This window comes from Corticium candelabrum, chromosome 5 (assembly GCF_963422355.1).
Source record: "Corticium candelabrum chromosome 5, ooCorCand1.1, whole genome shotgun sequence".
Classification (NCBI taxonomy): Eukaryota; Metazoa; Porifera; class Homoscleromorpha; order Homosclerophorida; family Plakinidae; genus Corticium; species Corticium candelabrum.
The window spans coordinates 8,791,696-8,806,397 of NC_085089.1; the positions used below are offsets into that span (position 1 = coordinate 8,791,696).

Consider the following 14,702-nt stretch of genomic DNA (forward strand, 5'->3'; position numbering starts at 1 on the left):
ATAATATAACATAATGTAACAAATACATGTTATGTTATTTTGCAATGAAAAGAAATTATTAAATACTATCTAGCTTCATAATATTAATTAATTAATGTAACAGTATTAAACTGCAAGATAGAATTTATTCACAATGTTTGTTTAGCACAGAATTGTTATCTGTAAAAATATTCCAGAATTATATTATTGAGAGACAATGCCAGAGGCGGATCCAGACGGGGGCACTGGGGGCACGTTCCCCCCTTCAGAAATACGTCTTCTGATTATTTTCGTCAGTCAGTGCATGAACTCAGATTATCCAGTCACCTTGCTTCAACTCGTGACCAAAACTTCCTTACCAGAAAGGCTTTGCTGCAGTTTTACTTGTCTTCTGTAGTTCTAGACAAAGTCAAGATATCTATACATGTTTCTTAACTAGTTGTACGGGGTATCAGCGGGCGCCTCGCGTTCAGTAATACCTCCAACAGAGTTTTCAGACCGTCTACTGAAACGCGAGTCCTAGCTAGACAATACGTATTTGTTGAAACCCTAGCTGTCATGTTTTGTGTTTGATCGGTGGACACAGGCTCGATTAGTTAGAGATTCACTTGTTATTACACACTCTACCACGCTCACTAACGTACAGTACTAACCAAATAGTGCTATGTCTAATTACTACATACCATGCCAGCTAGGTCTAATCTAATTAAGTGTCATACAGTACATCATGGAAGTAAACTATGGCGCACCACTTGTGCCATAATTCGCTATTTCTACTTAAGTGGAAATGAATTCTACTTTAGTGGAAATAGACCACTGAATTCTACTTAAGTAGAATCATTTTTACTGAAGTCAACTGATTACTACTTAATTGAGTGAAAATGAATTCTACTTAAGTGGAAATGAATACTACTTAAGTGGAAATAGCGAATTATGGCACAAGTGGCGCGCCATAGTAAACATGCAAACTTCCTAAAAGTAGTATAGATTACGTATATAGGCCTCGTATAGGTAGTCGTCGTTTTGCGATCGTGATCAAGACAATTGAAATGTACAGTCTAGGTATGCACTCAGTTCCGTTGTAACGACAGTGGTCTGGACATAGAAATTGATATCAACAAACATTGACTGTCAACAGTGTTAGATGCAGCACAGTGTAGTAAAGGATTGATCATACTGACGTGTGAATAGTTGACTGTAGGTGGCATTCATTGTTACTCCTGAAGGTGTTTCTTGGTTGTCAAGTACACAAAGTCCCTAGCTACAATACAAAAGGATAGGGCGACGAAAGTTCATGAAGCATTTTCTTCGTGGTTTGGTCACTTGCACGAATCGTTCCTAGACTCATCTGTAGTCGGACACCGAAACGATTTTTTAAGGTAGGTCCTATCATGAAACGTTGTCGTGGGGAGGAGAAATTTGAGATTTGTGTGTACACACACACACACACACACACACACACACACACACACACACACACACACACACACACACACACACACACAATGACACACACACACACACACACACACACACACACACACACACACACACACACACAATGACACACACACACACACACACACACACACACACACACACACACACACACACACACACACACACCAAAAGCTCCATATAGAACCACGCCCATTTCTGTTGTGCGACCTGGATTAGAAGCCTCGCTACGCTCGGTAATTAACTAAAAAACACGTAAGGTACCGCCTTTGTTCGCACCGCGCATGTGTGGCGGCGGAGACCGAGTCTGAAGAGAACGACAGCAAAGTTCGTTCTTTTGTATTTGTGGCGTCGCGGCTATCGTTGTCGTCGGCCGATTGCTTGCCAGGTAAGTTGTTCTCTAGCAAGTGAGGCCTCTTACATTTTAACCTTTGCGACGGTCAACTCGCGCTCGTACATACAATGCAGAAATGAGCAGTTCTTATCTAGGATGCCTATTGGTTTGGTTTTTTGCACTCGCCATCTACACATAGTGACCTAATTAATTAATTCAGTAATGCTTGTTGTCTACCTGACGATGTGTGAGATCTGAAACGAGGCTTACTTGCTTCATGATCATCGCCAAATTATTTTATTATTATCTCTCTTTTCAGAATTTCTCTCAAACTTACATTTTAGTGCGTGGTACATTTGAGGGGAATCCCCTTACGTATACAGTATTATTAGGTCAGGTCGTCTGTAAATTAAAGTACATAGGAAATTGCGTTGTCAATCTCTGTCTTGTACATGGATCTTGAAATTGTAACTGTCTTGGCTGAAAGGCCATTTGCAAAACTGTTTATTGCTGGTATTGAGACATTTTGTTTTTAAAAATAGAATATTTGTTCGAGTATAGTTTCTATTATGAGCTTAGAAATGAAAGATGGTGATGGAAGACAAGAGGAGGTTGTAACATTGAGTTTCAGTCTGAAGTATATGCATGACATGTGGAAGGTTAATTGTTGATCTGATAGGATGAGATGGCAAAGCAGAAAGAACTAGATACTGATATAGGCAGTTTGCTCAGAGAAAAGGAAAAGTTGATGACTAATGTGAAACGACTTGAGGATGCCTTGGTGAGGCTAGAGCATTTCTCCGGAACTTTGCAGAGGAAGTTAGGAGGGTACAGTATGGAAAGAGGAGGCAGTTGTGGTGTTCTCTTTGGCAAAGCTGGAGTGCTGACATTGGGAACCGAGTCACAGTTGCAAGTTATGAAGGACTTGACAAGAGAGAATATATGTTTGAAACAAGCTGTTGCAGGAATTGATAGAAGTCGACCAGAAGCAGTGGAAAAACTGATGGTCAGACAGTTTGTTACTGAATACCTGTTTACATTTGTTGATATTGATGCTTATAATAATAGTAATGCTTAATATTTTAGTAGCTGTTTGTGTGTCTGGTTGTTGATCTCTCTACCTGTTTCTCTGTCTGTCTTAGCTACGGTGCATTTGAATGCTAGTTCCAGTTCTAGAACTGGAACTGCCAGAACTGTAGTTTGGCCGACTTTACTACTCGTCCTGATCTAGTTGTGATCCCATCGGACAGGTTGCCATGTTTTTGGTTAGCGTTTTCGTCAGCTGCGGTATCTGCTTGTTGCATGATCTCAGTTATCGCTACTTTGTCCTGTGAGTCATTTGGCGGGCGATTAATGGAGTTCTCTGTAGATTTCAAATTTGTTGTTTTCTCACACTCAGTTTTGGATTTGATTCCTGGGTCACACATGGTTGGAATGAGGTATCGGGTGCAGTTGATTGGCATGCCATCTCCAGACTGTATCGTTTGCATGGACTCGGTATGACACAAGCCCTGTTTGAACGGCAATCTCTCCCTGTACCCATTTCCACCATGGTCTGTAATTCTGGACCAACACTTGTTGTCCCTCATCAAAAGATCGACAAGGTTTGTTTTTATCACTAAATAGCTTATGATTCACCATCTTATGAACATCAGGTTTCAACAGATCCAATTTGTCTGAACGTTGTGCCCGAACAGAAGCTGCGAGGGCTTTTGTCTATGGTGGCCTGTGGAAACACACTGTATGCTAGTAAGAACTCGTCCAATTTGTGTTGTACTGGCTTGCTGCTTTTGTCTGCGTTTAGTGCCTGTTTGAAACTGTGCACCAAGCGTTCTGCAAGACCATTGATTGCCAGGTGATACGGAGCTCCGGTGATGTGCCGTACATACCGTTGCCTTTCATAAAAGGTCAAAATGCTTCCAACTTAAATTGGGGCCGATTGTTGGTCACTGGCTGCTCCAGGATACCTATTCTTGACATGACTGTCCGCAGCTGTTGAACGGTTTTCTCTGCTGTAGTACTTCCCATCTCTATGATTTCCGGCCATATTGAGTGGGCATCAGCAATCACCATGTACATCCTGCCATCAGTAGGGCCAGCAAAGTCTCACATGTAGGCGCTGCCAGGGCAGTGTGGGGTACTCCCATCTATGTAGGAGAGCCTTCTCCGGGGCACTACTGCTTTCTTGGCAACCTTGACATCTTTGCACCATTTCCTCGATGTTTTGATCCATCTTAGGCCAACCAAACGTATGTATGAGCCAACGCTTTCATCTTCGCCATTTCAATATGTTGTTCATGCAAAGCGTCTAAGACTTGTGACCGTAATTTGGTAGGTATGACAACTCGAGTATCCCACAGTAGTATTCTGTGGTAGGTGGTCAATTCATTTCTCCGAACGTAGAATACTTGCAGTCCAGATGACTGTGGGGGCTTCTTCCAGCCTGTCTGCATAGTTTCTATAACAGTGGACAATATTGGATATTGACGTGAAGCACGGTGTACTTTGGCATCTGTGGTTGGCAGACCTTGCACAATATCTGCATAGAGTAGTGTCTCCTCATCTGGCTCCTCAGGATGACTTCCTGGTATCAGTACACGAGATAAAGTCGCAATTACAGTGCTGTCTGGTATTCATGTGAAACGTGCAGTAGCGGCAGTGGAGTGAACAGCTTTACCCGGTGCCATTGTATACTGCAATGGCTTGTGATCAGTGACTAGCGTAAAAGGTCGTCCTTCTAGATATCTTGGAACTTCTGCATTCCCCAGTATAATCCCAAAGCCTCCTTCTCTAGTTGTGAACACAAGCCTATCAGGATGATGCCGGTACCATCTGCTCTCCACTGGAACCCCAAAATGCTGACAAAGGTACTGTCGTTTGGTCTTGTCAGCGTTCTTGAGGTGTAGGCTATTGGTCATTCCGATACGTCCGTTATCCTATGAGACAGCACAGCTCTGAGTCCTTACGTCGAACTGTCACAGGCTACTCTACAGTCTTACATATGTATACAATTAGCACTGTCAGTCTACAAGTCTCAGCAACAGTTATGTCTAAAGTGTGTGTGTGTGTGTGTGTGTGTGTGTGTGTGTGTGTGTGTGTGTGTGTGTGTGTGTGTGTGTGTGTGTGTGTGGGTGTGTGTGGGTGGGCGGGCGGGCGGGTGGGCGGGCATGTGCGTGCATATGTGTGTGTGTGCACGTGCGTGCATGCGTGTGTGTGTGTGTGTGTGTGTGTGTGTGCGTGCGTACATGCATGCGTGCATGTGCGCGCACATGCTGATTTGTATCATGATGGTTGCATGACAATTTCTCGCGATCATCTTGCGAGAGGAGGTCAAGTTCCAAATCCGGGTCATAATGTGTCAGAACTATGTCTTCCAGCAGCAAGCTTTTCACAACTTTGAAACTTTGACTTTGTTCACTACCCCAGCGCCATTCTGCATCTTTCTGTAGTAGTCGTTGCAATGGTTCCAGTCTGCTAGCCAGACTAGGAAGAAACTTTGAGTAGTACTTCGCCATTCCTAAGAATGAGCAAAGTTGAGTGATGTTTTGAGGAGGTGTCATCTGGATGATGGCTTTGTTGTTGTGGGTGATTGGTGGAGACCCCTTGCCGGGATAATGTGCCTGCAACATTTGATGGAGTGTTGCAAAAAGCGACACTTGTCCTGATTAACCTTGATGCCATATTCTTGAAGGCGTTGTAGTGCCGAATCCAAGACTGTGAGGTGTTCTTCAGTGTTTTGGCCAGTAATGATAAATGTCAGTTAGATGACATTGTACTTCCACTATGCCATGTAGTATTTTGGTCCATGGTTTGTTGCCAGATTGCTCACGCAGAGGCGACAGCATACGGTAATCGCTGCTATTGATAAAGTCATTTTTGCATATTGACCATATATTTCTTTGAGCCTTCTTCGAGTTCCATCTGCAGATAAGCTTGCTTGAGATCGAGGACGCTAAATTGTCCCCTACTCAAGCATGCGAATATGTCATCATGGCAAAGGGTAAGAGTCAATGTCTAGCTGTGGATTTACCGTTATTTTGCAATCGCCACAGATACGAACGGTGTTGTCCCGCTGTATAGGGGTAAGTATGGGAGCGGTCCACTCACTGTTAAATTTGCTTCACCAGACCGTTCCGTTTGAGGGTATATAGTTATGTTCCACGAGTGGCCTTCGTGCTAAGGATACCGGTCTGGCCTTCCAGAACTGCAGTCTACTGTTCTCTTTTTCTTGATTGCATCTGAACACTGTCCAGATTCCTCTTGGTTTCTAGATGTAGCAGTAGCCATCGTAGTTGTATTTCTCGAAGCCATTCACGTCCAAATAGGGCCTGTCCTTTTCCCGGTAATACATAAAGTTGGAGGTACCTCACCTGATCTTGATACTCCATCCTTACTTTGCAAACACCATTAAGTCGTACCGTCTTTCCTGTATACGTTGTTGGTTCTAGGTTCACTAACGGGTGAAGCTGTTTGTCAATTTTTCTTTTGCTTATAAATGATACAGCTGCCCCTGTGTCAAGCTCCATTTTCCAGCATTTCTCTTCAATGGTGGTATCTACTGTAATGGCCTTGTTTCCCTTCAGTCAAGGTGCTGAGATGTGGGTGGTGATTGTAGCTATCATCGGAGCAGAGCGTTCATTGTCTTCTTTCTGCTGCATAGCCTCCACAACGTTTACTGTGTGTGAATTCCATTCGCTCTTAGACTTATTCTTTCTCGATAGTCTCTTGTTGTGTTGTCATTTCATTGTTTGTTTCGGGTCTGCCCTGATTACTGTGCGGCATGCTTGTTGGATGTGTCCACTTTTCTTGAAAGCATGGCACGTGGCTTCCTAATTTGTAAATATGCAGTAAAAAGCTAGATGTTTCAATGCCTTGACGTAGTTGGTTACTGATTCCTGGGACTGACATACTCTATTGTCAGATTCATACAGTACCTGCTGACTTGTCAAATTCATGCAGTACCTGCTGACAAGCGTCGATATCTCCGGTTTGACACGAACTTTCATCACTTGGACTATTCTCTCATATGTCGCACTTGGATCAGTGAGTTTCTCTGGGGCTATTAGGTCTTTGATTATTTGAAAGGACTCAGCTGGAACATTTGCAATAAGGATAGCCTTCTTCCGTTCTGCATTGCAAATACCGCTTCCCAAGAAAAAGAATTCCAACTGTTCTGTATAATTTTCCAAGTCACTGCCATGGATGGACTGCGTCATCTTCCTAATGCGCATGAGCTTTTCCGGTTCTTGATTCCTTTGGTCCCCTCCTTGCTCTGCCATTTGTACTGACGTTGGTACCACGGATGTGTACTACTGCTAGTGGTGGAGTTGGTTGATCTCCGGTTATAAGTCTAAGTCTGTTTGTTGCAAAATGCAGTGTTTCACCTCTGAGTCACTCTAGTTGTCTTGTCTCTGTTGTTGGACCTGCGTAGATCACAAGGTCCTCGTCGCCAGTGTTGTGCCACAAGCCAATCGTGTTTGGAGACTTGTGAAATACCAAACAACTGTATTTCTATTAGATCTTGCTCAAAACTAGAACACAACAATACGCATGCGCACAATCATAATACCCCGTCTAATCCACTATCTTACAGTTTGTATGTAACCAAGTATGAATAAGCATTCTTACTTGGTTTAACTGATATCAATAATTTCTCTGCAATAAGTTAGCGTGGAGGAAGAGTTTTTGGTTGATTATTTAGAGATTTTCTGTTTAGGTAATTGATGATTTGCAACAACGTAATGTAGTGCTGCAACTTGAGGTTGTCCAACTTCATGAAGAGCTGGATAGAATGAAACGTTTTGGTGATGGAATAGAAAGTAGTGAGGATGCATCCATTGTTATTCCTTACCTCAATAGAATTCATGAGTTGGAGATGAGAATTGAAGTAAAGCAAAATGTATTAACTGAACTTCTAGATGAGGTTGAGAGACACAAGTATTCGACAGAAGAGCAGACAAGATGGGCAAGAAAAGAAGATATGTATAATAAAACAATTTCTAATTTGAAGAAAATGGTTGGTAACATGAGGCAGCAAATGCTGGCACAGACAAACATGCTTCAGTCTTCTACATTTATGAACTCTGAACTGTCAGGAATGCAACACAGGAAGCAAATGACTGACAACCAAGCTAGTATTTCTATGCATATGTTCAACGTGTCTGTGCAAACTGAGATAACCATGGAAGAGTTAGGAAAATTAGAGACTGAGATTTGTAGTGTACAAGAAGGGCAAACTGACTGGGTGGTGGGCAGGAAGGGGCCAGTTAGTAGTGTTGATGATGGTTTGGACAAGCAAGCTAGTCTTAGTATTGGAGAAATTCTTTTGCTACCTGATGTACATCATGACTCAGCGTCCTCCTCAGTAGCTGGAGATGGTAGTATGCGAGACAGTGAGCCAACAAGCTTATCAATATTGTCAGCTCGAGTAGACAGTGGTATTGAACAGTCAGAACTTGAAAGCAATGTAGATGGTAAGTGCAAGCAAGTTACTGATAGTTTCGTCACAGAGGATGCAATAAGACAACACAAAGTGGTAGAGAAGAAACTGTTAGAAATGTCACAGCAAATTTCCACTTTACAAAAGAACAACCAAGTCTGTCATGCAAGAATATTGGAGGTGTGTGAATGTTTGCAGTGAACACATTTTGTTTTTGATGATGCAAAGCATCATGCATTGTTTCTGATTCAATTGTGATGTATAATTAATAACAGTATTAACTTTTATGACTTGCCCTTGCTTGTCATGGTTGTTATTGTAAGTACAAGTGGTGGGCATTGCATACTTGTAAATTCTCTTTCTATAATGTATTAATTTAACCCAAATTAACTGCAACAATTTAATGACCATTCTACAAAGATGAAACAGGTTGCTCTGAGGTCAGTTTAACTTTAAAATTATGTACAAAATAAATGCCATGAAACCACAGGGTAATGAATATTATATGGCAGACCTCTCAACTCTCACGATTTCATCGTGAGACTCATGATTTATGGGCATGTCTCACGATCTCACGATTTCTCACGATTGCCAGTCCTTTCTCCCAACAAGCCTACCGTGAGACATTCTGACAGTTGCTTTGCACAGACTAGTTAGCCCCGTCTTTCCGGAGATAGCAGATTCTTTGAACTAGACTCTCTATACGGGCTCTGCTTGCTTGTATCTGGGGTATCTGGGGTATCTATCTGCAGTAAAAGTAACGTTTGGAAGTTTGAGGCCCTGCCTTGAAGGCTCAGAAACGTAAAGGGAGGCCGCTTAGGCTGCTAACCACGCCTACGTTGTAAACATGTTTAATGGGCGTGGTCATGAAAAAACAGTCTCATGATTTGGTGTGAAGAAAAGTTGAGAGGTCTGATATGGAATTTTTGGTGAGTTACAAGAAACAAATTTTGCTTGATCAGTTAAAGAGAATTGAGTGCATTAAACATTTGTGAAAGAGTTAATGATATGCGTAGTACACAGGCACTGCACATGCATTATGAGTAACTCTAGACTTACTCAGAGACTGGTAATCATTACACATTTGCCTGTTGCACATAATCATGAACAGACAAAAAGTGAAGTGCACTTCACAGATGCTGGTAAATTGGATTCTACCGAATAGCTATAAAAATAGTTATTGAAGTAGCTATTATTTGAGTAGTGCAGCTAGTAGTCATGTGCACTGATTGAGTTACTTTCCTGTCCTATTACTTGCACAGACAATACTTTGCTGGTATCTTTCTGTATGTTGAGGTAGTTGTGGTTGCTTGCAGTTGGAGGAAGCGAACAGTGATTTGGAAAAGAGGTGCTTACTACCACTAGGTCACAAGGCAGAGGTTGAAGTTTTGCAAAGAGACAGAGAGTTGGTAGGTGAATTGCTAGGAGCAGTTGATGATGGCAGCAGAGGACAAACAAGGGAAGAATTGGAAGAGCAAGTTAGACAGAAAGAAGCTTTAGAATTCCGGGTGAATGAATTGGTCATACAAGTTCAAGAATGTACTAGTTTGAAACAACATCTTAGAACAACCACAAGAGATTTACAGTCAGAGCAACAAGCACATGAAATGACAAAACGGATGGTTGCTAGCAAAGAGGTGGAACGAGAGGCGGCAATAAATGAAATGCAAAAGTACAAACAGCAGGTTAGCACATCAGTTTAGTTTAATAATAATCATGAGACGCTGTGTATTTCTACAGAGAGACAAAGACATAGAACGGCTAAGTGGACAGCTCCAACAACTAACAGTTGAAAACAAAGCTGCTGATGTTCACAATAGGGATTTACAATTGGAGGTAATGCAAACCTCTAAATTTTGTTGTGAATTTTACTTACAGTAATGTTTATTAATGCTGCCCATGTTGTGTTTACAGATAAATCAATTAGTTGATAATCAAGAACGGTTGCAGAAAGAGAACACTGAGGGATTGAAACAAGTGCAGTACCTGTATAGCCAAGTGATGGCTAAAACTGAAGAAGTACAGAAAAGTCAGGTATCTTCCACCAGTCCCATTGGGTGCATCTGTTCATACATTTCAGGCAATAATCATATTGTTGGTATAGCGCGTTGTAGAGGAAGTAAGGAGACAAATGCGTGAGATGAAGCAGGAAAGACAAGTTTCATCATACAGTCATGCTGAAGGAGTAGATAAGGTATCATCACTAGGTATGTATCAACATACTAAAAAAGGCAGTGAAGATGATCCACGGGCTGTTCCTCACCATCAGCTAAAGCAGATACCACCCACAGCTGGTGATTATCACAGTCCAAAACAGCCAACTGTGCAACTTCAAGGCAGTCATCTTTATGACCCTATAAATCCTACAAGTGTGTTGGGACATGGTGAGTATTCTCAACTGCAAGAGTGGATGAAAAGAGAACACATATCTTCAACAATCCGTGGACGAACTGTCCGCTCATCTCAACAACCATCCAACTCACTTGTTACACCTACCTCTGCTTCTTTGTATTCGTCTAACCCATTACCAATAAATGTTGGCAATTCTTCTCTGCAGCCATCCAAGCAATCTGCCCAATCTGTACCTGTGCAGCCAGGTCAAGTAAAAGAGCAACAACACCCACAGAAACGTTCGACTGATAAGGCTCTAGAATGTCCTCGATGTCAGAAACCTTTTTTAGCAGCAGACTTCTCAAACTACAGAGAACACCTGGAGCAATGTCTTACGTGATTGATAAAGAAATTTCTAATCTCTGTATAAAAAGTTATTTGCCAGTGAGCAATGAATTAGGATTGCTATATTTGGTGGTGTTGCACGTTTGTTTGCTGGTTTCAAGGCTGCAAACATATGTATTGCAGGTGCATATATGTAGATGTATTACTAGCATGGGCATTGTACTAACTGATGATAATTTTAAAAACATCCCATAACTGACTCTCAGTTCACTGCAAAAGAAAATGGTGAGACAAGCGTAGTCAGCCAAGCAATTGAAATACAAAGTAGATTGCTAGGACAGAACAAACATTGTCATTTGGTAATGGTGCTGTCTAGTCACTTGCTTCTCCTCCTATGCCAGTTAATTTTCCACTTGCTACATTGCCTGGTCTTGCTGGACGCTGCAGTTTCTGGTGCTGCCCAGCAGGAGGGATAGATGTCTGCTCTGCTACATTTGATGATCCATTCAATCTATCAACTATCATGTCACCTAATGCATCCAAAAAATTTGGGACTCCCTCGTATCCTAACACGAAAGAGACGAACGTGTTGGACTATTGGAAAATAGAGAAAAACCAGTGATAAGTACCTGGAAAAGAGTTTAGATCAATGATATAATGTTTCCTTGTTGACGTTTCGACAATCAGGTCAATTCCCAACAAAGACAAAGTCTAAAAAAAAATGGACACACTTACATCTAAAATGGAGAAACGATTCATAAAACCAACCATCTTTGTCCTGACTCGTTGTGCAATTGCTGCAATAACACGATTATCAGGAGGCACAGGTTGTGCATTCATGCCTCTATTGACTTCATTCAAGTGCGATGAAGCAGATGGTTTGGAGACATCATGGCTGTCAAAAAAGATGGTTGTTGTCCCGTCTAAAAGAAACAAACAGCATGACAGTGTTGATAACCATAGGTTTGACTGCTACTGACCTAATGCTGCCAAATTCTTTATGGATGGTCTGTGTACGAGGAAATGTAACTTACCAACAACAAATATCTGTGACAAAGACCATACTGTGCAATAATATGTATGACTGATGCTGTTCATTAGTACCTTGTACAATACAGCATTGTGATTTATAAACTGCTGCACTACACATGGAAATTTCATTGACTCAAGACCACTTTCGTCAAAAACGATTGCCATCTGTGCAAAAGACAAGCACGAGACTTTAATTAATTAAACAACCACAGATATATCCTGCATGCTTGAACAAACCTGATGGGCTAGTCTTGTTCCATGCGCAACGAGAGGTTTGCAGACTATTGGAAAATGACTGAAAGAGGGGTATGGACAAATGTGAAAAAAACTTACCACAAGGAAAATTGACTCCTGCTTTTTTTAACTTCCGTGAAATATCCATTGGTTCAGTCAGAGTAACATGAGGTGGAGAACACACCTCAGTATCTACAAGCACAACAGACCATGATAATCTTGATAGTTGCTCACAAACGTCTTATTGACCCACCCATTACCCTGGAAATGTCTAGAGGCATACAACTGTGCTCTACATTCACAGAATCTGTACTTCTTGTTCGCACTGTCAATTTGATGCCACAGATTCTATAGAGTAGCAAGATAGTTTGGACCGAAAATTAAGGACACAACCCTTTACACAAATGTGTTTCTTGAGAAATTCTGGCAGTGGTCACTCAGCAGAAATCCAAATTTTTATTTGTTCAGATGACCATATGGCTCTTCAATGAGCAACTATGCAGGTAGCGTAGTTGTATAATCATGTGGATCTTGAAGCACCATGAAATGGACATCAGAGAAGATTAAACACGTGCACCTAGGGCAATGTGTCATAATGTGTACTGGATAATACAAACATCACGCTTTGCTATATGTTAATCAGCAGGTAGACACAAATCCAGGCAGCCACGGGACAGTTCTCCATCAATCATCAATACAAGCCCTACCTACAGCGTTCTTAAAATTAAACTAATGTCACATCGCTATTAGTCAACACTATCGCTGACTACTGACAGACAGATGAAAATGCAGACAGACAGCAAACACAGACAACAAACAAGACAGATCCTAGATATATGCACACATTTAAGTTAATCACAATCTATAAAATTGTAAAATAGATAGAATACAGTTGAGACCAAAAGTCACCTCTGAACTTAAATTTCATGTCATCCATCATTTGATAGCAAATGCTTCGATCTAGTAGTGTTTGCACTGAGCTCAAAGGGTCAATAATGGGTATTTCTGGATGAGCAGCAGTGAATGTCTAAATATATCAAAGGTCCAAAGTCAAGTGCACCACCAACACTTTCCTTCAACAAACCTCAATTCGATCAACAGAGGCACTAGCTTCTTCATCTCCTCCGTCAGCAGCAACCATTAAATCTGTGATTTTATGAATTATGACATCAAAAGGCCCCTGCAGTTCAACTGGTTGACTCAAATCAATCTGGACAGCAGAAACCTCAAGCAATACAGAACAAACACCAGAAGAGGAAGGCACTAACCGGCACTAACTTAATCTTCTCTCTTGAACACAAAAGCAACACTCAACACATGTACAATATTCATTTGTGATGTTAAATTTTCTTATTTTAAAAAGTGTAGCTCTATGTTCTAATTTAAACATCTTGTTTGTACAGTTAGTTGTCACGTAGATAATACTAAGATAGGCAATGAATTACACGTGTTTTCTATGAAGTTCTCCCCTCAAATCACTGAGTACTGGTACATGTACAACTGAAAGTCCTGTCTATCATATACATGCATATACTACATATCTTGTCTCAAAATTCATAAGTCAAAGTTTATTAATAAAAATCCAAATGTACGACCAGCAAGCAAAAATCACATCTGTGAAGCCTGGCTAGCTGGTTTCCCTAGCAATGGCTGCCCCAGTCCTCAGACAACGTAGATCATCTGATATTGACAGATGTGCTTTCCTCATTGAACACAAGAATTGCCTACATATGTGCAATGGATGCAAACAGGTCCGCTTAGTGGTCTATAATACAGTAGTATCAAACCTAGCTATATCACCATGCAGAATTTCGGCAAAAAGCTCCAGTTCCATCTTAGGTGCTCGTATAAATGCAGCATACTTTCCGCATGTCGTCATAGCATTTATGCCACAAATCGGACGTTGACATCATAGGGGCCCCTTGCCAACCCACTCGCGGAACAGAGACACGACAGATCAAAAACAAATCATTCGTTATTCGCTATTCGACTAGCATCTTACTAAGACGATAACCAAATAGTACAATACGTGCGTACGTGTTAATCTAGATCTTGGACCGAGTAGCATGCATGTTGCATGGTGTCGCTCTAATGTAGACGCACGCCCCGGTCTATCATTTGCAGGACAATGGATGGAGGAGAATAATGTCCGGTCGACAGTGCTAACATGCATTGCAATTGCATTTTTCAGCCTATCTACAGCTAACGTCTAAACCTTCATTGCTAGTCTGTTCCTCTAGCGTCATAACATGCAGTCATAATGTGAAATGCATACTAGCCTCAAAATACTAAACAGTCGTGTTACGTTGAATCAGTGACTGCCTATAGCAAGTACTGCACAGTCAATATCGTTTGATAACATAACCCTGACCTCTTGAGACGCTCACTGAGCAGCGAGATGTTCAGTTTCTTTGCTTTCTTCTCACTCAGCCAGTGACCTACTCGTTTCTGCTTCTCATTGAGTCTACTCATGACGCAGTAACGCCAATCCACGAAACCATTGGTCAAATTGTCAGTTCTGTTCTACAGTCGGATACGGGACATTGAACT

At 41.5% G+C, this 14,702-nt stretch overlaps 2 protein-coding genes across 2 annotated transcripts; one reads left to right on the top strand and one right to left on the bottom strand.

Annotated features, from left to right (window-relative positions):
* The first annotated feature begins 1,734 nt into the window (after positions 1-1,734).
* LOC134179887 (myosin heavy chain, cardiac muscle isoform-like) lies at positions 1,735-11,133 on the top strand. The gene is made up of 8 exons (XM_062646900.1): positions 1,735-1,825; positions 2,333-2,382; positions 2,451-2,777; positions 7,488-8,390; positions 9,527-9,895; positions 9,951-10,046; positions 10,125-10,244; positions 10,315-11,133. Exons 2-8 carry the CDS (start codon positions 2,341-2,343, stop codon positions 10,939-10,941), a joined length of 2,484 nt encoding a protein of 827 aa, XP_062502884.1. The 5' UTR covers positions 1,735-1,825; positions 2,333-2,340; the 3' UTR covers positions 10,942-11,133.
* On the bottom strand, positions 11,102-14,691 carry LOC134179891 (inositol-tetrakisphosphate 1-kinase-like). The gene is made up of 11 exons (XM_062646906.1): positions 14,524-14,691; positions 13,421-13,442; positions 13,237-13,362; positions 13,062-13,179; positions 12,252-12,344; positions 12,156-12,199; positions 11,991-12,083; positions 11,867-11,933; positions 11,655-11,809; positions 11,516-11,597; positions 11,102-11,452 (listed from the first exon to the last, which is right to left on the bottom strand). Exons 1-11 carry the CDS (start codon positions 14,622-14,624, stop codon positions 11,259-11,261), a joined length of 1,095 nt encoding a protein of 364 aa, XP_062502890.1. The 5' UTR covers positions 14,625-14,691; the 3' UTR covers positions 11,102-11,258.
* Between the last annotated feature and the right edge of the window lie 11 nt (positions 14,692-14,702).

What these genes read in the sequence shown, in the direction of transcription:
- LOC134179887 (XM_062646900.1), top strand. Translation starts at nt 2,341, where the DNA reads ATGAGCTTAGAAATGAAAGATGGTGATGGAAGACAAGAGGAG. An exon ending in GTCATGCAAGAATATTGGAG is followed by an intron (nt 8,391 to 9,526) that starts GTGTGTGAATGT and finishes GGTTGCTTGCAG; the next exon opens with TTGGAGGAAGCGAACAGTGA. An exon ending in AAGAAGTACAGAAAAGTCAG is followed by an intron (nt 10,245 to 10,314) that starts GTATCTTCCACC and finishes TTGTTGGTATAG; the next exon opens with CGCGTTGTAGAGGAAGTAAG.
- LOC134179891 (XM_062646906.1), bottom strand. Translation starts at nt 14,624, where the DNA reads ATGAGTAGACTCAATGAGAAGCAGAAACGAGTAGGTCACTGGCTGAGT. An exon ending in AGAAGATTAAGTTAGTGCCG is followed by an intron (nt 13,363 to 13,420) that starts GTTAGTGCCTTC and finishes TCTGCTGTCCAG; the next exon opens with ATTGATTTGAGTCAACCAGT. An exon ending in CCTCTGTTGATCGAATTGAG is followed by an intron (nt 13,180 to 13,236) that starts GTTTGTTGAAGG and finishes TGATATATTTAG; the next exon opens with ACATTCACTGCTGCTCATCC.